Source organism: Falco cherrug, chromosome 4 (assembly GCF_023634085.1).
Source record: "Falco cherrug isolate bFalChe1 chromosome 4, bFalChe1.pri, whole genome shotgun sequence".
NCBI lineage: Eukaryota > Metazoa > Chordata > Aves > Falconiformes > Falconidae > Falco > Falco cherrug.
Genome location: NC_073700.1, coordinates 75137487 through 75157655, shown reverse-complemented (window position 1 = coordinate 75157655; position 20169 = coordinate 75137487). Strand labels below are relative to the sequence as shown.

Below are 20169 nucleotides of genomic sequence, written 5' to 3'. Positions count from 1 at the left end.
CAAGACCCACAGAAGTAGCTATACATACAAAACACGTGTACAAAGTAGCTTTAAACATCAAAACTTTTAAATAAAACTTATATCTTGAAGTGTATACTAATTCTGCTCTTACTAACTTCAATATGAAGAAAGAACTAAAGTGCTTTTGTAAACAGAGATGTCATCCAACATAAGATCATAGGTTGAGTTTTCTTTTAAAAAGAGTATATTTTTTGTAAATTTAAAACTTCCTCTGTCAAGTATTTATTTTTAAAAAAAGATGCACGGAAAATCTGTCCAATCATTTCTGAGCACATATCCTGGTATGTGATTACTTTCGTACCTCAGGGAATTACATACACTGATCTTTTTCTTAGTATTATAATAATCTTAGGAGATACGGTAGCAAAAGTAATCCAGTTTTCCATGTTGTTTCACTACTCTTTCATTCTGTAACAAGAAAAATAACAATACCTACTGCCAACAAATCCAGAAGGAGAAAAATGCCTTGTTTTTCAAGAAAATAATTCTCTGCAGTGTAACATCCAATGACACAGGACCTTAAAGGGAAACAATTTGACTGTGTAGAAACATTTTTATGCTTTAGAACATTCTACAAGCATCTCATTTTTTTTTTAATTGAATTGCATAAATATATTTGGTATGCAATACGCTTCAAACCTTGACGGTATGTAGGGGAATAGAAAAACCATGCTTCACATGCCTTTTCATTTACGATGTATAACTCAATATACCTTACTTGACTGCTCTTCCTTCTCTTGCAGGTGGCACACCTTCCTTGTAGCAGCCCAACAAATTTGGCAGGTTCACAATGAATTGGATTAGAATATGGATTTGAGCTAAAACTAACTCAGTAGAAGAGGCTAAAATTTAGCTGGATCATGTCCCTGATCTGGCTTATTGCAGGGCTGTGAGTGAATCATGGGGGTGAGACGAGCAAAACTTTTTTTGGCAACACTGTTTACTTCCAGTTTAAAATGATCATAAAACTAGCATTCATGTTGCTATTGCTTCCTTCTCTTACTTCCTCACTTATGGTCATTAAAACAGCAACTGAAGGGATCTTCTGCATCAGTCTTTTCTCCCAGACAAACATATCATTTGGCTTCCAATGTATTTATCAACCTCTGCCTTAAAACCAATTAACTTTTGGTTATCTTCCTATGTATTGGCATTCTCTGATAGCAATCATTAAAATATTTCTAGCCCAATTTAGCCAGTTTATAAGCACTTCTTATGCTTACACAGTTTTTAGCTAATATTGGTCTATTCTTGCCTTCTGTTTACTTCTCTAAAGTTATTTACAGACCCTAACCATACACCTCTCAGAGAGTCTTAGGTAACTTTCCATGTCAGGAGGTCACTTTGTGTGGGGAGTTAGGTTGTCATCCTGAACCCTTATTTAGAAGAGAACACATACAGAATTTTCCATTTATTTTGTACCATTTTTAATTAGTCAAATTGTATGAAAGATTTTTATACATTAAAAATAGAAGAAAGGCCTACATGTACAGAGAAAAGCCATAGCACTGCAGACCTAAAAAATACCAGATTTGACATTTTTAAGTTACTGCTGCTAAAATACTTTACTAACCACAAGCAGTCGAGTGCACTGAGGAGGAGACAATTGTGGCCTAATTCACTGTGTAACTTCTTTGAATCCATCTGAATGAATGTGATCAGTATATTCACTCCTTCATAGCTGAAGAGTTCCTGTTGAAACGTTAATTAAAGCAATATGTTTCTTAAATGATATTTACTAAATAACTACATTAAAAATACAAAAGAAATTGAAAACTTTAAATATTTATTTTGTAATAAATTTGGCCCACTCATTAGAGCAGAATATATTCCTTATGATATACATAAGAAAAAGAGATTTTCAGTTTTTCCAAACTGCTAATCTCATTTGTTAGCACACTTTCATATATTCACTTCAAAACCACGTAAATTAGCAGTGAAATAGGTGAGACACTTCCTAGTGGATTTCTGAGTGATTATGCATTCTAACTGTCACTGCCACCAAAACCCGTTATCAGACCTGATTTGCTAGTGATGAATTACAGTTCACATCTGCTTTTGAATAATTAAAGAGAAGCAATATCCTTTAAATGAAAATATATCATATTTTGATATTTTCTGCACAGTATGAGGTAGAAAGATACATACCTTTCTGTGGAGATCATTTTCACAGAGAGCAGACAAAAGAAATAATATATCAGCTTGGATTTCCAGTAGAATGGCATCTTCTTTCTCTTTAGATTTGTTTGCTGCATACTTTAGGATATCTATAAACGAATATGTTTTATACATGTTAATATCCTATACACAAGTCAGAATTCTATTACAGCTGTTCATTTAAAAGAAATAATATCAAATTTACACCAAGGGTTTTTTAAAGAAATCAACTTATGCTGTTCAGTTTTATCTCCTCTGTTTTGTAATAGCTTGCTGAAATGCACCACTGATGCTGTGGCTTCATGGACTTTACTTTTGGTGACAGAGCTGTTGATAGCAGCTTGCACGGACTTCTTCCTTGTTCAGTCTCTGTGCTACTCCTTGTATTGTGCCAGTGCAATGAATTCAGGGAACTGATCTGAATTAAGCAACTCTTAGAAAAAGGCTACAAACTTACTGATTTGCCCTGCTGTACAGCCTCACAAACATCTGTACTGGCAGTGGAAACATGGGAGACATAAAATACCACCACTGCTGAGAAAATTGGCCTTGGAACCACTATGTGAAAGATGACATTCAGACACAGAACTCCCCCAAAGTAAGAAAAGTTACTTGAATCTGATACGTAAGGTATAGCGTTAATTTTGCTTTCACTAAAATCTGTAAGTTTCCACAGAGTTTTCACTGGAGTTCAATTTTCAGCTGAGGGTATTACAGCTTCTATTTCTAGGCTTCCTGATACAACATACTCTTTGAATTCCAAAGGATCTTACCTATTTTGTCTCTTCCAGCATGAGTCTGACAGAGTACTGGAAACTTTTTATTATTGTAAGAAAAGAACACAGTGTGTATTGCAACGTAAAAACAAATGTAACAGTAGGTATATGTTACTGAACAAACAAATGCTCTAAAATTGCAGGTGCAGTGGTTCAGCAGTTTTATTCTGCTTTTATTCTTCATAATATTATTCATATAAAAGTACATTGGTTTTAATTTTCTTCTACTCTAAAGACGGGCTGTGGAAAGTGACACTGTACCAGACAGGTAGAACAAGACTCATGGCTGGAGTTCCCACAGGCTACCATAAATGTACAATGTAACAAAGGAAGTACAATAAAGGGAAAAGGGGCAGCTTTCACTCTGAAATTAAACACCTAAGCTTTTACAGCTGTCTGTTTTACTTAGTTTGTTCAACTTCGTGTGTTACAGTGTAACAAAATTCAAAATCAAATCAAATACATCTTGGATTAAGTGAGGGTTTTTAGTTTTTCAGCAAAGCAGTAACACACTAAAACCACAGCACACAAGAAAGCACTAACATTCCTAGTGTCAACAGAAATGCACTAATTTAAGTAGAGCAATACAAATTGTGCTTTACCCAGTAGCTGGCTAATTGCTCCCTGGTCGCACAAATTAACGTTCACAGCATCATCATAAAGGGACACAACAGATCTCAGCACTCTCAAGCTGTAGCGCATTTGTGCAAGTTTGTTGCCACGACCACCTGTTCCATGGAAACTGTTACCTTGACCAAGGAAACGATCTGTGGAGCAATCACAATGAGTATTTTTTTTTTTTTGGCAGACAGCGTAAATTCAGAATAATAATATGCTTGGGGGAAGGCAAAAGAAAAAAAGCTTATCAGTGTAAGCTGAAAAGAAAGAAACAAACAAAATATATCCCTTAATGTCAGAAAGCCTTCTTGTTTAAAAACATCTAGTACTAAGCCTGTGTAGGGCTATACTTTTTACATTCATAAGAAAGGTATGGTTTTAGTGAACATTTAAAATTATTAATTTTTTTTTAATCTTACTAGGTTAATAAGCAGTCTCCAAAATGTGAAATATCTTCTCTAACATGACAGTTATAGCAATCTTTTTATCGCCATTAGACCCAAATGAAAAATTCTTCCTAGGAAAACATACCAGTGTCATGGTGAAAACTATCCACTCCCACAAAACCAGTCCATGAAACTGATTACAGTTAGTTATCTTTTTACTTAGCCCATACTTTTAGCTGATGGTCACAAACCAGCTTTAATCTGGAAGCTGCCTTACTGTTTACAGCTCTAAGTTTGAGTTAATGCATCCTGCCTCATGACAGGAATTACTGGATGGACTTGTTGCCACAACAAGAGTATCTGACTAGCTTAAAACATGGGCAGTAGAGATGTGTGGCAGCCCACACAACTGAAGGAGTAGCAATACAGTGGTACCCAGGGAATGGGGCACCAGCTTAGCTTTCAGTAGGAAAAATACTATGGTCCTTTCTTTATGAAAGATTACTTTCCCAAGTGACCTATTGCCAAAGAATCATTCTAACTTCATGAGTTTTACATTTTCCCCTCTTGTCAAAGAATAAGTTCAGTTGAGTTGTGTTTTGAGGTTACTGTGTATGACAGCCACGAGCACCTACTGACCTTGGCCTATACACCATTCTAGAAACACAAGGAGAAGGGTATTCGCTTGGCAGGACAAATATTTATCTACTAACAAGGGAGCCACTGAAGCTAAAATAGCAATTGCATGAAGCTGTAATTCTTCATACTGGGCAGCAGACCAGTCATGAAATCCAGGCTTTTGGTTTGGTTTTACATAATAAAGCAAAGCTGGCATCACATCACTTTCACTGAGAAGCTGCAGTCAAGACAAAAGAGAAAGAGAGACATCTTACAGGTTTCACATGCAAATAAGAAAAATCTAAAGCAATGACTCAATCTTACCTGTTACACTATGAAAATTATTTTTTATTGAGAAAGTATGTGATGCATGTACTGCCAGTACAGATAAACTGTTTATATCCTGTAGCATTCCCACGGACTGTGATGTGTTAAACTTTATTATGTTTTTCACATGTATTTCAGTAATGCTTTGCAATCACTTGACAGGTAATTTTCCTAGCATGGTCTAGGTTTGTAACTTTTCTAAAATAGAAACTGTATGCTGCTTTCAAACAGCAGAACTTGGTCTAAAGTTATGTATGAATTATTGATTTGGAGCTGTCTATTGGACTATGCCAGATGGACAGCTAAATAATATTCCTGTGATTCTTCTGACTTCTGCCCTGCTCCCACCCCCCTTATTTTTTTTCCCGGCTTGTTGTATCTTCTGTTCTGTTAAAACTTACCTGTACAGCACATGGGTCTTTAGAAAGGACTCTTATTATATTAAATAGTAACTTCTTCAGCTCAAAGTCCTCATAAGAGTAGGTAAGTTTAACAGCTTTTACCAAGGGATTGGGAATTTTAACTATGGAGGAAATTGTAGACAAGTTACAAAAAAATCATCATGAAAAGTCAAAACAGTGTAATTATGCAGTATGAAATCTCTTACCTTCAGTAAATGTTGCAAGTGCTATTAAGAGCTCTGCAAATCCACTTTCCTAATAGGTATTCAAAAAACATAAATAAATTAAATTGCAGCAAAATTACAACTTAAGATTGAATTCTAGTTTTGCTTTTTTCTTCAGAACACAGAGTTTAATGTATGGCAGAATAAACAGAATTTTATCAAAGAAGAGATCAACCATTTGACCATTGTACAATACTAACTACAGTCCTAAGGGTACAATTAGTTAAATACACGTCTCATTCAGTACAAGCCTGAACTTGCATGGGGAAGTCCCAAACACAGGTATTCACTACTATAATCTGCCACACATGAAAACTCTGTTCTCAGTACTGTTAAAAGAGTTGTGTTTTTTAAAATTTGTTTGTGCACATGTAAGTTTAGACATCAGGGTTGTCAGTTATCACAAAAACCCTAAAATTTTATGCCTTCAGCTGTGCGTACTAAAGCACTTATGTTGAACTTTAGTGCATTTACAAATAAGCACAAGAAAACTGCATGTATGAGCAACACGCATTTAGAAATATTACATATTAACAATTCAGAAAATAAAATCTTGTAATTTACAGCTCCTGGAGAGCTAACAGAAGGAAGTTATGTCTAATGTAACTGTGGATAGGACTGAGACCAGCGGGTGTCTATGCAGCACACTAGAGGCTTTGTTTCTGAGGTGATTAGAAGCCGTGGTTACCAGCACAGTGCTCTTCTTGAGCAACAAAATACATTAACTTGGCCTCAGTACTCCAGCAAAGCCACCACAGAGCTTTTCACGAGCTCTCAACAGGAGCAGAGCTCACAGAACACTACACAGACACTCCAGCAGAATCAAACAGTTTTATTAGTTTTGCAACAGCTTTTTAGATGCATCCCCAACAAGCTCTGATCTGATTTGCTTGACCTAGATCTGGAAGTTAGCATAAACCCAAATGATTTTAACAATCGGGAAAATATTGCAAAAGTAATTTTAAAGAAAATACTGGAGTACACAACTATATTGCCTATTAGCTTTTGTCTCTATAGTATCTATATTCTCTGTACAAACTCATTGCAAAGTGGTTAAATAAAAACCAATGTTATAACTTATTATTTTCCTTGCTGATGAATGAAAATTCAGATGGAAACCAGTCAGCAATTACCAAACATACAGTTTTGTTTTAACACAGAAATAATAGTAATTAATATCAACATAAGCTTTACTTGACATATATTTTCCAGTTTACTTGTAGTGAGAAGATGATTTCCCTTTTCAAAGGCTCAGATTCCTATGCTGTTTTCTGAATTATGTTAAATACAAGACTGAGTTTTCTGAAGTTGCTTGGGTAGTATATTAAGACAAAAAGAGAACACTCAGATGAAAATTTCTCTGGTATTACCTACAAGGCAGGATTCAATGGTAATGTTAATGTTTTTGTCTACTTGATATTTATACCTTGTAAAATATCTAGGGAGGCTGAGAACACAGAATGTAAATTAAAACATTTTCATTTTTCTTCATTGAAACAATTTTTCTTCCTTGTAGTATAAGGAGTATAAGGAATTAAAAGCTTATCTTGTAGGAAAAAACTGCCCTGTTTATACAGCCAAATAAACAATTTGAATGTTTTAGACATCAAGTATGTTGCTGCAATAGTATAACAGACATTTCATAATCGTTAGTGACAAAATGGAAAGCTTGAATGAAAAAACTGTAATCTTCATTGCAGACTATAAAATTTATTTAGTAATGCAGCCAATTGGGAAACTTCTACTCAAGTTGAGAAATTAATTCCCTGAAGTAATCCATTCCTGAATGGCCAATAGATCTACAGGAATTTGGTTGCTTAATTTTTCAGTATGTGTGTCACAACTTTAAATGATGTTCTAAACCTCAGCTGTAAAACAAAACAATAAAAGAACATTAACATCTATTAAAAGTTAACTTCTCTCTAGTTTCCTCATAAAAATTCTGGAATATTACAGAAGAATGAGTCATCTGCTTTTTAGGCAAGTCATGATAGTGCATTCTGGACTACATTTATGTGACCTAGTCTTATGTGTCTCTTATTAACTGGATCTAAGTAATTATTTTCTCAGCTTTTTATTTAGGGGTTCTGAGATGACTTTTGGAGGATCCTTCTTGTGCCTGGTTATAAGGCACAGATATTTCAGTTGAATTTGAGCCATCTGAATATAGCCCGTACTCCTACATCCTCAAACAGCAGAAGAGATTTAGTGCAAAACTCCTTATAACAGAATAGCACATCTGAGAATCTGCACAAGTATACAAGAGTTAGCATTAACTTTTGCACATGAATAGCGTTGGTGTAGTTTTTAAAGTATTAAGTAAGGTTGATGCTAGTACTCCAGAATAATGACCTACAGATTTGGAGTCTCTTTGAGCGAAGGGGAATTGCAGAAAGAGAAATGGTTTCTTGCTCAGCAAATCTAAGAAAGAGGAAGCACTGGAGTCAGAATAGAACAAATACTAGACCCTAATGGGCAAAAAATACTGAGTATATAATATCAAAGGAGAAGTTATTAGTCTCTGGAATATAACTATAAATACTTACAATCATAGATGCTTCAGGATTTTCAGCTAGTAATGTGGCAACCACCAAGAGGTCATTCCGTAGCTGGCGATCGTAATGCCGGAAACCATGCATGAGAAGATCTACAAATACTTCTTTCAAAGCACTTAAAAGAAAGTGAAATGCGTTTTATCTTTTCTTTTCATATTCTAATTTTAAACAGCTCTAGGTATATGAATCCTTATTCAACACTATCCTTTTCAAAGCCTTAGGGTTTAACTGCAAGAGAAATAACGTAAGACTTTATTATGAAATGGATTCTTACGTGTACCTCCAGACACCAAATTTAAGCATAGATGCAAAGTGTATGTTATTACAAATTGCACCTTCCACTGTATGTGATGTAATTAATTAATAGAAAGATATAGTATTTACTCATGCATGGAACTCGATATTTTTGAATTATTATTGAGAAGAAATGGTCTAACCCTAAATGGTTAAACCAGTGTCACTTGCACCAGCAAAGGATCTAGAACTAAGCTTTGTATAACATAGCATAGTTTCCTACTGATTTTATAATATCAGCATTTCAACAGTGCAGTAATACTGGACTACTGGGCCTAACATGAGCTTGAAAATGGTGTAAATAACTTCATCATACAAAGGAATAGATAGGCCTATACCTCCTGCATTATGCAGCAGAGCACCTTGAACTCCCTCTTACCCTGTAACAGAAACAACTGGTAGCGGATCACTGTATTCATGAAATATAGAGAGGCTTGACAATGAAATAGTTTTGAAGTTGACTGGATGTGCTTTTAGATGGATCCTGGCCACTGAGTTTGAAAGCTACCCAGCAGGCACCTCTTGGATCATATACAATTTCCAGGCATCTCACAGGCCACAGTGCTATCTAACTTGCTGAAAGAGATGCCTGAGGGGTCTAAATCATAGGCTGCTTGGCTGTAAGGTCTGATCAAGTACTGCTTCCATTCTGGAGAATCAGATGTGTTAACACTGAAACCTTAATGAGGACGTAATGAGACACCACCATTCTCCATCTGTATTTTCTCTCAATTCATTTCAAACAAAATGCTACACAATAGCAACGCTTTAGATGTCTCCATAAAATGTTTCTCTGTACTTACTGTACACATTCCAAGCTACTGAGCTGATTAACAACTTCTTCTTTTGAGGTGTTTTCTAACAGGTTCCATAGAATTTCTGAGGAATGGAACACCAGCTGTCCTGAGGGATCAACACCATTTAGGTACAAACAGAGTATGCGGGCTGCTTGGGCCTTCATCATAAGTCTGCAGTTTACTCCTGAAATTATGAAAATCTGAATAATTAATTACCTGTAGGTCAGTAATTGTTTTAGGCATCTTCAGAGAACAAGTGATCTAAGATCAGAGGTATTGAGACAGTTGAAAGAATAGTTTGTACTAACCAGATCTGGAGAGATGCTGGAGAGCTTTAAGTACCCACAACTTTTCGGTAAGTTGATTTTCAACTAATGCTAGAGACAAAACTAGAGCTTCTGCTAATCCTCCTAATTCAGCCATCTGAATTTTGTAGTTTGCACTTGTTGGCTGGTAACCTGCACATACGATAGCTTCAGTCATAATGCAGTAAATATTCAGAATTTTCATTACTTCACAAAATATTCACCCTTTCTCAAGAAAGGATTGAGAACCGAGTATCATATTTCCTTAGTCCTAAAACCAATTGAAAAACCAATCCAATAAATAAGAGATGGCTTTTCTTATATCTGAGTATTAATAGTGCCTAAAGCATATCCAACAGTCTTACCCTCAGAGAGACTAAAATGCTATATAAACAAATTAATTGCTTCCTAGAATTTACAGAATGAAAGAACCAGCAAGGTTACAGAAAGGTGAAAAAACTTCTTCAGTTCATGCAGTAAGTTGTTGGTGCAGGTCCTAGTTATCTTCTGCAGCCTAATTACTAGAGAATTTATGCCTTTATTACTGTATTACGGAAAATATGTGAATCCAACCTTAGATTTCTAAGCTTGACTTTCTAATGTGTTCCTGTTCTTAGTTTTGTCCATGCATAAGCAAATCCATACTTCATTACTGAATTACGGGGGAAGGGGAAGCACTGAGAAAATAAATTTATATTTATATATGCTAACTCATGAAAGCAAAGTTTATCTTAAATAGCTTAAAAATATATATATCAAATTACATGAAATGTAGGATTGATAAATGCAGATAATGCATGTGGTGAAACAAGTTTTAACTAAGCAAAAACTCTGATAGGCTCTAAGGGTATTACTTTACAGGTAAGAGAACTCTACAGGATCAAACTTTGGCAAGATTTACATATTTGCTTAGAGATGAAGAATTTGACTAAAAAACCCAGACTAAAATACTTCATTCATTTTTGAGATAACACTTTATTTTCTAAATCTGGAGAAGAATAAAATCTCTTGATATTTAACATTCACTTATCTTGATGGAATTCTTTACATATATACAACTAAATGCACACATAGCTGCTTGCAGGATTTGAGTCTTGTTTGTAAGGTAAACCCAAATTTATACATTTTCATATTTCTAGAATCTTGTGAGGGCTGTTGCAGCTGCAGGTTCTTTAGGCCTCCTAAAATAAATGAAAACTAGCAAGAGGGCACAGGAACTAGTGCCATGCTGTCGGAACACTGCAAAGGAGCACACTGACATTCAGCATGCTCCCTCACCTGCCCTCTGGATCCACACTGTGACAATGTTCATCTATAGCATGGCTCCCTATAAATCTAGCGCTGTCTCACAGCCTGTGATCCTGTGCCCCTCTAGGAGAAGATCCATGACTGACTTTGCCTGATAACAGCCTCTGGCACTATCATAAGGGTCAAAGGAATAAATAGTAGTCGATTCCGATGACAGTTTGCGTGCCTATCTGTAATACCAGAGGATCACGCCTGAGCTCATATGAATGCATCATCAGCCTCTTTCTGCAGAGACAAGTCACACAATTTATTCAAAGCCTACATTTAAATGTGTCCATATAATATGAATTCAATCAAATTTAGATGGGCTCAGATCTATCCCTCACAAGCAACACAAGTGAAACCAGAGCTGCTTCTCTGCAGGCTACATATACAAAGTTGAAAATAACCTTTCCCTTATGTTCTGATCCTAACCACTCTTTCTTCTTCCATTATCCATGTCTCAGAGAACTTGTAACCACTTCACATTTTCTAGATCCCATAAAGGTAATAATTAATTCCTTGTACATTGATGAACTAATTTCGGGTTTTGAGTACATATTGCTGCAAAAACTTTAATTGCATGCTAGCTAATGCTCTATATTTAATATATGAGATATGGTAACTATAGTTATAAAGAAAAATTAATCCACAGCTAATTAAAAGAGCCATTTCAAAGTTGCTGGGATCATAAACACTCGATTTCTTGCCACACTTGAAAATACTGTGCTTTACCTGAAAGTAGTTTTCTTGGGAGTTCTGTATTATAAAAGCTAACAACACACTTACAGATTTGTATTCTAACTTGAGAGCTTGGCACTCTCATCAAAGAACCTGTTAGAAACAGAAAAAAAAAAAAGTAATTTACAAAGTTTATAATTTTTTAAGAAAGTAATCTTAACACTTCCATTTACAGTACTTAGTGTTTCCTTTGGTCATACCCCCTACAAATCTGTCGTTTCATGCAGAGTTTGATTAAAATACTCAAGGGACAGGGACTTCCACACTGAAGAGGACAAAGGTCTTAGAGGAGTAGCACAGGGTTTATCAAAAAGCGACCTCCTCTGCTTTATGGCTACAGACCCTTGTAAGAGACTGGATGTTATTCCAGGAGTTGTTGAATTCAGAAGAAAGCTACTACACTAGACTGTTGTCATTGTTACATGTCAGAAACTTTTCTTCTAGCAGACATGATATGACATAGAGGGAGCACAGAAGAAGATCCTTTCCCACAAGATAAAGAGAATTCCATTGAGAGCTAACAGTGCCTAAGATGGATAATATAAATCATCTTTCAGGTTTTAGTGTCTTTTTAGGCATGCTACTCTGAAAAGAACCTGGAACTATCTGAAACCAGGAGGCCATTCTGCTATCTACTTGGACCTGTGAAAATAAAGACTTCTAAAAATACTTTCTCACCCATTTCAAGAAACATCTTTTTTTCTCATGTGTGATAGTCTGATTGTGCTACCTCTTTATCATTTAAATCTTACCATTAAGTGAGCTGATATATCACTTGTGCTCTATTTGGAAGTCTTCTTAACCTACAGTGCTTGCATTATCTTCTTTGAAAATCACAAATATGACATGCAAGGTCATAAAAAGATATTTTGGTACTAAGAGGTCCAGTGACATTAAGACGTGACTTTGACACCTTCTCCTCAACAGCTCTCTTAAAACAGATTTCTGAAAAATAGAAGCTCATGGCTCAGATGCAGCAGGAAGCTCAGGTCAGAAACTGCTACTCCTAGCAAGGCGTGGCACTAAACTGACTTCTGTTTTGCCTTTGTAGATGATAAGTCTCAGGTTTTGGGCTTTCAAAGCTTTGAGCTGGGAATCAGGAGTTACTGTTTCTCACTTGTTTCTTCCATTTGGTTTCAAAGAAGCAGGAAGGATCCACGTTGCTCTTATCCCAGGCTCCAGTTGTTACAGTAATACACCAATTTCTCAGAGCAACATGAAATGAAACAGGCTATAGACTGGTTTAGTTGCTCAGTTGTACTGATAAAGTTATCTCACATAGCTTTTGACACTGGCAAATATGTAATTCTGCTAGCTAACCTGCAGGTTAGCTGCAAAGCTAAGTAAGAATGGTTTCTAGTACTAAAAAGCACAGAGGACTGAATGAATAAGTGAAAGAAATTACTTACCTTTACTATGGAGGTAACAAGAAATTAAAATTGGCTAATAATACAGTTCATTTTATTATGGAATAATAATAATTTAATTGTGGCATACCAGTTTATACTCACCCAGTTGTGCAATGGATTTTGAAACTGCCTTGGAATAGCTTACTTCATCAGATAATTTCTTTTTTTGAAATGGTAACCTGAAAAATGAAATTTAAAAATATTACAACTATGCTTAAAACACTGCAGAAGAACACATTAATCAAGTCACTAGGAAAGCTCAATAGTTTTTTCTCTTGTTCCTTGACATTTTTTGCAAATAAGGACACTTTTCCTAGGACAAATATATCCTTCGCAGTGTTGATTCTAGACTGAAAAGTCCATAATCTGGCAATTAGTGGTACATGTTCATAGGCAATATCTCCGTAATTCATATTCGATACAATAAAAACCAGTGAATAAACAGATGTCATTTAAATGTGGAAGATTAAATACTGGAATCTAGGCACTATCAGGCTATTGTAGAGCTAGACTATGCGTAGACATGTGCAGAGGTGCAAAAAAAGGATCATATACCCTGGGCAAACCTCTTGAAATAGATAAAAATAAAACCAATAAACTGACTCCAAATAGCCCAATGACAAATATATTTTTAAAAACAGGATAGTAAGAAATATTCAATAACACTTGGAAAATAAATTTAACATAAACATGTAAGTGCTAAAAATTCTCCAATAGTAAACATTAGAATATTATGCTAAGGTCTCTGCAGCTCAGTGTAGAACCAGCTTTCCGGTAGGTTAACCTCTGTAAACACAGTCAGAGAAAAAGAAAGGTGAGAGCAAATAATGGAATAAATGGGGGGGGAGGGGGGAAGAAACAGCCATTGAAAGAAGTGGGAAGAAGACATGTAAACAGAAGCAGTTATGAAAGAGTGGAAAATTTTACTACAGAAGTTCTAGTATCTGAAAGAAAATTTTAAATAATAGCCCCTCCCTCTAGTTACAGGCTTCTCTTTGTCATATGAAGCAGCAGTGAATTGTGGTGGAATTTCCATAGTGCAGAAATTGAAGCAAAACCCAAGGGTGCAATCTTCCAACATATATCCATTGCAAAACCCGTGATTATTGCTGAACTGCTTTAAGAGACAAAAAGCCTTACTCACAACTACATTTTATCGACTTTATACACTCAATCTCAGTTTTGTCTCCCTTCTGCCAAAGAAAAAGAAACTTCGTGATGTCCTTTCGCATTCTCCACTGTGTGGCAGCAGAGGAAAGCAGTACAACTGACGGTGCTCGGGGAAATGAAATACTCAGCTGAGAAGTTCTATGCTTATTAAAGCTAACAGCTGAGAGGAAGGTATGCAAAAACCTGTTTGAATATCTGGTTTCTATGTGACTCGTTTTCTGTCTGGCATAATTTTTCCCTTCCTTACTCTCTCCAATTATAATTAAATACAGGAGTAACTGTAGTTACAAGCATTCTGTAAGGAACTTTATATTAAACTGTTGAGGAGGAGAAAACTATTGACAAGTGTGGATAACACCTAAACTCTATTCTATAAATATAGTATGACAATGGAGATGACCAGAAGTTCATGCAATATATTTTTCAAGTAATTATAAATTCCAAATCCTCAGATTGTTGTGGTTCTTTCTCTTCTGCAATACGGCTTGTTATTTCATAAAGCTTATCTTCAGGCATTAAAGTGTCTTTACCTCAGATTTTTAAACTCAGGGAGTTTGTTTGAAATGGCAAAACATACCTCAGCAGGACTTGGCTGCTGAATCTTTTGAGGCCAGCAGTCCCAGAACAACTTACTCAGGCAGTAAGACACCTTGGGGAATTGCTTCCAAGCAAGTTGGGGACAATCACAACACAGTTTTGAATACGTAATAGGTAGCTTCAGAGATACTGAACTGCTAAAATGGGTCCGGTCCCTCTTTCATGCCAACAGAAATTAGACTCAAGGAAAACACAGTTCATGAAAACGAAGGGATGATACAATAGATGCCTTGCAGATCTAGAAGCCTTGTCGATCAATGCTGTATGGATATGCCAGTTGCCCTAGAAAACGTATGAACATGTTAATAAATGTTTCAATCTCTAAAAGAAGGGCTGAAATACTTACCCACATAATTCAATAAGTTCACATAAAGGCTCAGTAAAAGCTTCCTGTTCATTCATTTTTTCTGCACACAGCTTAAGAATTTCGATAATTTGTGCTAAATCCTTAAGGGGCTTTTAATTTAAAGTTAAGGAAATCAGATTGACTGTACTGCTGTGGAACAGAAGCAGAAGTTGAAAACTGTATTCCTCATACTTCAAAGACAAAACCAAGAAAAAACAAGGCCAGTGCTTTAACAAAATTAGATGTCTAAAATGAGCACATGAGTCAATACTTTGGCTTTTTGAAGCAGCATTACTTTTACCCAAGTACAATTCTCACAAATCTGATTTAGATTTCTGATCAGCTAAACTCACTGCAAGTTCAGCACTGAATACCTAAAAATACAAAAAAATTTTATATCTCAGTGTCAGATTTACCTATCTAAATTCTGAGATAGCCTTGAGGTATTTTAAATTCTTTCCCACTGTAATCCCAAGTGATTGAAAATCTGGACCCAAACACATATTTAGATTATCTAAATTACAATAGAGGCACAAGATCAAAACTGAATAATAGCGAGACTGAGAAGTTACTACCAATCTACTGATCCGTGGAAACTGCCTGTAAATACTTAGCCATAACTCAATTGTGAAGTAATGTGATAGCTTTTCACTTTTTCACTGTGGCATTTAGCTGAACTCTATGATATTAATTATGTTTTTCCTTATGTCTACATGCTCCCTAGTACTTCTGATTACTTGAAGCCTTTCTATTTGTACCGTAAATATGAAAAAAAGTTTCAGATAAATTAATCTGACTTTATTTTTCTTTCAAATATCTCCTCACTGATAGTCATTGCAATTTCATCTGCTGCTTCTTAAGTAATGACAATTATTATGCTTGTCTATTCTGAGTTGGAAGTACACTAATTAGATTTTGAACACTTTCAACCACTGTACAGGTGAGATCCCTCTACCGAATTTTGGAGCAAACTAATCTAGCATCCAAGAATCTTGCTAACCTACCAACCTTGGGTATGTATGCACAAGAAGCCCAATGATGAGAATGTATGTGGAGCACCACTGCTCCCCATGTGGAAGCACGGCACATCACAAAATGCTTTGCTGAAAAGTCAAGAGTATTACCATATAACACCATGACTTCAGAATTCTACAGTGGCAAAGGATACAAGCCCATTTTCAAAATGCTTGACTACCTTCTTGAGAGTTTTCAGCTGCTCTTTTTCCAAATCTTTCTTAAGTAAAAGAACGAAAAGCAGGTTTTAATTGCAGCTCACCTTAGAACACTAAATGATTATGTTTATCCCCTTTTAAGTTTAAATGAAAGTGGAAACAAGATTAAAGAATCACAAGACACAATGAAATTCTGAAAGTGCTTTGCAGCAGGATTAGTTCCTTGATGAAGCCTCATTTCTAAGTATGGAGTCTGGACTCTTGTAACTGAAGAGGCTTTTTAAAAACTCTTTTGTTCAAATGTGTCTTAAATTCTTTGGGATTCTGTGAAAGACAACTATGAAAACCAAACCTATGTCATACATGACATGGATGTGTAAAAACGTAGATCTAAGCGGCTTAGAGTCGGAGCTCTGCCACCACTGGAAAAGTCTGCAAATTCAAACTGAAAACAACTGAAATGAGGATATGTCAGTCAGGGTGTGTCAGTGATATGCAGCATTCATTCCAGCCCCTCTGAGTACTTCCATGCTGGGCAAAAGCACTGCAACTTGAGGCAGGCCAGAAAGTTGTTTCAGGAATCTACAAGCCCAGAATCCTAAGGGCATTTTATCATATATCTTGCACTCTTTAGAGAAGCAGTAAAACAGTATGGTTCAGCACATTTTTCTTCAGTCAGTAAGTTTATTCTATCAAGCTCTATCAAAAGAAGGTGGAAAGACACAAACTACTTCTCTGTGGGAAGCTAACTTAAACTGTGGTGTTTGATCAAGTTCTTGTTTTAAGAATATAAATTATTAGGTTTTTAGATCAAAAGTAACTGATGGCTTAGTGAATTTAGTTTGCCAAATCTTTTTGTGGAGACCAAAAGGTCTGTGGAAGTCCACGCAATACTGCTCTCTTGTGTGCGTAGACAGTCATATTTGTTCTTCAGCTCTGAACTTCATGTCCATCTCCTTCCCTTAAAATCACCTCCCTGGATAAATGTTAGCAGTTAACGTGGAGAATTACATGAATTCCTGACATACTTTCAGTAACTCTGAATGTATTTATGTTTCTTAGCTGTAGGTTAAACTCTCAGTTAAGCCACAAATTTTGCAGGTCTATTTTTTAAATGTGCATGCTTTTGTCTTTTGTTTGTTGTAAGCGTCTGTGTGAGGAAATACTGCCATTTACACACATACCATTTTTTAAATATAGAAACATGACTGATACCAGTCCGTATTACAACGACCACCTCTAGAAGGGTTCGAACACCAGAGCAGATACTTCAGCTTTGTGCTCTGCAGGCCCAGCCCCCGGCGCCATCTGGTGTGTTTGGGGTGGGTGCTGAAGGAACTGTACGGACCATTATCCTAAGCCCCATTCCTACCTGTGCAAGTGAAATAACGAGGTGTCACGCTTACTTACTGAGCCTGAATCTTCCAGTAGTTTGATGACGTGGTTCAAATCCACTGATCTTAACTGTCCATCCTGGAAAAGTCACACTTTTTAACTTTTTTTTTTTTTTTTTTTTTTAAGACCGTGCTTTAAAATAGCTTAAACCTTGAAATGTGAAAGCGCCGCGTTGAACCGACACGACCCCGCCCTCGGGCGGGTAACGCCGGCTGTGTGCAGCACAGACCGGGGCCTGTTCTCAGCCCGCCGCAGCGGCCAAGACAAGCGGGGCCGGGCCGGGGCAGGGGCTGCCGAGCCGGGGCAGGGCGGGCCGGGCCGGGCCGGGCCAGCGCCTCTCGGCCGGCGGTGGCTGCGGGTGACTCCTGGCCGCGGGGGAGCTCACCTGGACGGCGGCGGCGGGCGAGGCGTTCCTGCGCCGCTCCCCGCCGCAGCGAGAGGGGCCCGAAGCCGGCGATAGAACCGGGGAGCGGGCCGGGGGGCGAGAGGGCGCCCGTGAGGCGGGGGGCTCGGCCACGGCCAGGGAGGACATGGTGCCGAACCGCCGCTCGCCCGCGGCCGCAGCGCGGCCCGGCGCCGTTGCCATGGCAGCGGGGCGGCGCCACCTCCCAGCGCCGGGGCCCGGGCCCAGGCCCGCGGCGGCCTCGCCCGCGTCACCCCGCCCGCTGAGCCGGGCCGGCCCCGCCTGCCGGCACCCCCCGGGCGGCGGGAGCCCCGCCCGCTGGGCGCCCCGGCCCCCCGCCGCCTGCAGGCCCCTGGCTCCCGGCCTCGTCCCAGCGCTACAGCCCTGCGCCCCGCCCGCCATGCTATTTCGTGTCCTGTTACACAACGTTTCCTCAGCGAGAAAGTAACCTCCCCAGCTCCGCGCAGCGCAAGGGCTGCGCATGTCCCTGGCTGGGGAGCTGGAAGAGAGAGGCTGGTCGGCCCCTAACTCCTGACCGTGAAAAAACACGCCACGAGAGAAAGCGTGGCCTTTCTGGTTGCTCAGTTGTCACCCGCAGGCTGGCTGCGAGCGCAGCTGCTCCTGTGGGGACCCCCGCACCCCTCACGGGCCTGTGGCCACCCTCGGAAATGCTGCCTCCAGGAGGGAAGCGTGGCTGAGCCCACCAACACCGAACCGCCTGGGAACACGAGGACCTGTGTGGCGTCATGCCTGGAGGAGGAGAGCTGCGTGTCCAGAAGCGGCTGCAGCAGGTGATGCCTCATGTTGCGGTCACAGGTCACCTCAGCTGCCTTTCTCAGGATTTGGACAGATACAGCTTTGGATAGGCACATATCCCAGGTTTTTGAATACAGGCACTGTGGATACCAACCTCAGTCTTCATTAACAAATCATTTTTAATCCTGTAATTCCGAAGAAACACTGGAATACGTGAATAAATTTATTAACTGCTAAGATAGCTGTTTGAATCTCCAGATGGCTTTTGCAGGAAAAGAAGTGATTGATAACAGAAATGGGAAGGAAAACTTTATGGCTCTGCTGATAACCAAGACAGTTCTTATTTTCATTCTTCCTAGCTTGCATGCTACACCCCTCCCATTTCATTCCTGCATTCTTCAGGAGTAGTATGCATATCATTTTAGTACCCACATATGCTGTACAGTTCTCCTTCCATCAAAGAGAACACACACAAAACGACATGTACCCGTCCACACTCTGCATTTTGTAGAAGTTCATCCCGTATACAACTCCAAAATGACAGCAAAAATACAGCCTAGCATAGAATGGGCCTCTAACTTGGAAAATGTGATGACTGCTCTGACACCCATAACATCCTGAGCTGCATTCATAGGAGCACAGGTCATGCAAGGGCAGGCCCTATAGGGTGTCACAGTGCAGTGCATCCACCTGAGGTGACAATGCAGCTGCCAGTCTTGGAGCTGGTGCTTGATGCTTTTCATCCATTCATGTACACACATCTCTCCGTGCCTCTAACCATTTTACTAGCCCTTCCATGTTCTGTTTAAACATCTGTTCCTGTGAACATTCTCACTGGCTGCCTTATGTCTGGGCCTACATTGGATGGAACAAGATTTCCTATGAAGCATTTGAGATTAATTGTAATGGCGATGCTTATAGGTCTGCAGTTAGTGCTGAACAAACTGGATTATATACTTTTTCCTTTGTGCCCAGATATTTATATGTTGTATGTATTCAAAGTTTTTAAGCTTATGAAAAAAAAGTGCTAAAGCTTACTTTTTTTGTGGCTTAATTGGTTTTAAGTTCTGTCACTTGTGTTTTGAATGACAAATGTATAGGGAACATACCTAAATTGGGCAACTTAGTCTGTAAATTATAAGCTTAGGTCACATGCCGTTTGTTGGCTGACTGTTCCAAAGATCATATTGCAAAGCTCCATTTGCTCACTGTGCACCTTCTTCATAAATGAAGCTTTTAAAAATTGGGATGAAAGCCACACTGTGCAAGTCTGACTACAGGGATTCTGTGCCCTTGGCAAATGGCAAATGTTGATCCTCAAAAACCTGCAACCAACTGAAAATATTTACTTAAAGAGTTTTCTGCCCCTAACAGGCTTACTGTATTTTCATCACATCTACCTTTTCTGTTGGTA

At 38.3% G+C, this 20169-nt stretch overlaps 1 protein-coding gene across 1 annotated transcript in view; it reads right to left on the bottom strand.

The window, feature by feature from the left end:
• LOC102057437 (GTP-binding protein 10) overlaps positions 1-18143 on the bottom strand; it is a 59655-nt gene extending 41512 nt beyond the window's left edge. Inside the window, exons 1-16 of the mRNA XM_027800860.2 lie at positions 17982-18143; positions 17612-17674; positions 16198-16263; positions 15030-15139; positions 13019-13095; positions 11502-11600; positions 9483-9632; positions 9181-9358; positions 8075-8198; positions 5511-5559; positions 5305-5426; positions 4598-4814; positions 3557-3721; positions 2170-2288; positions 1595-1713; positions 458-539 (exon numbers count right to left, since the gene is read on the bottom strand). Coding sequence (XP_027656661.2) covers positions 458-539; positions 1595-1713; positions 2170-2288; positions 3557-3721; positions 4598-4814; positions 5305-5426; positions 5511-5559; positions 8075-8198; positions 9181-9358; positions 9483-9632; positions 11502-11600; positions 13019-13095; positions 15030-15139; positions 16198-16263; positions 17612-17674; positions 17982-18128 — 1887 coding nt within the window. The 5' untranslated portion in view covers positions 18129-18143. The remainder of the gene's footprint in view (positions 1-457; positions 540-1594; positions 1714-2169; positions 2289-3556; positions 3722-4597; positions 4815-5304; positions 5427-5510; positions 5560-8074; positions 8199-9180; positions 9359-9482; positions 9633-11501; positions 11601-13018; positions 13096-15029; positions 15140-16197; positions 16264-17611; positions 17675-17981) is intronic.
• Between the last annotated feature and the right edge of the window lie 2026 nt (positions 18144-20169).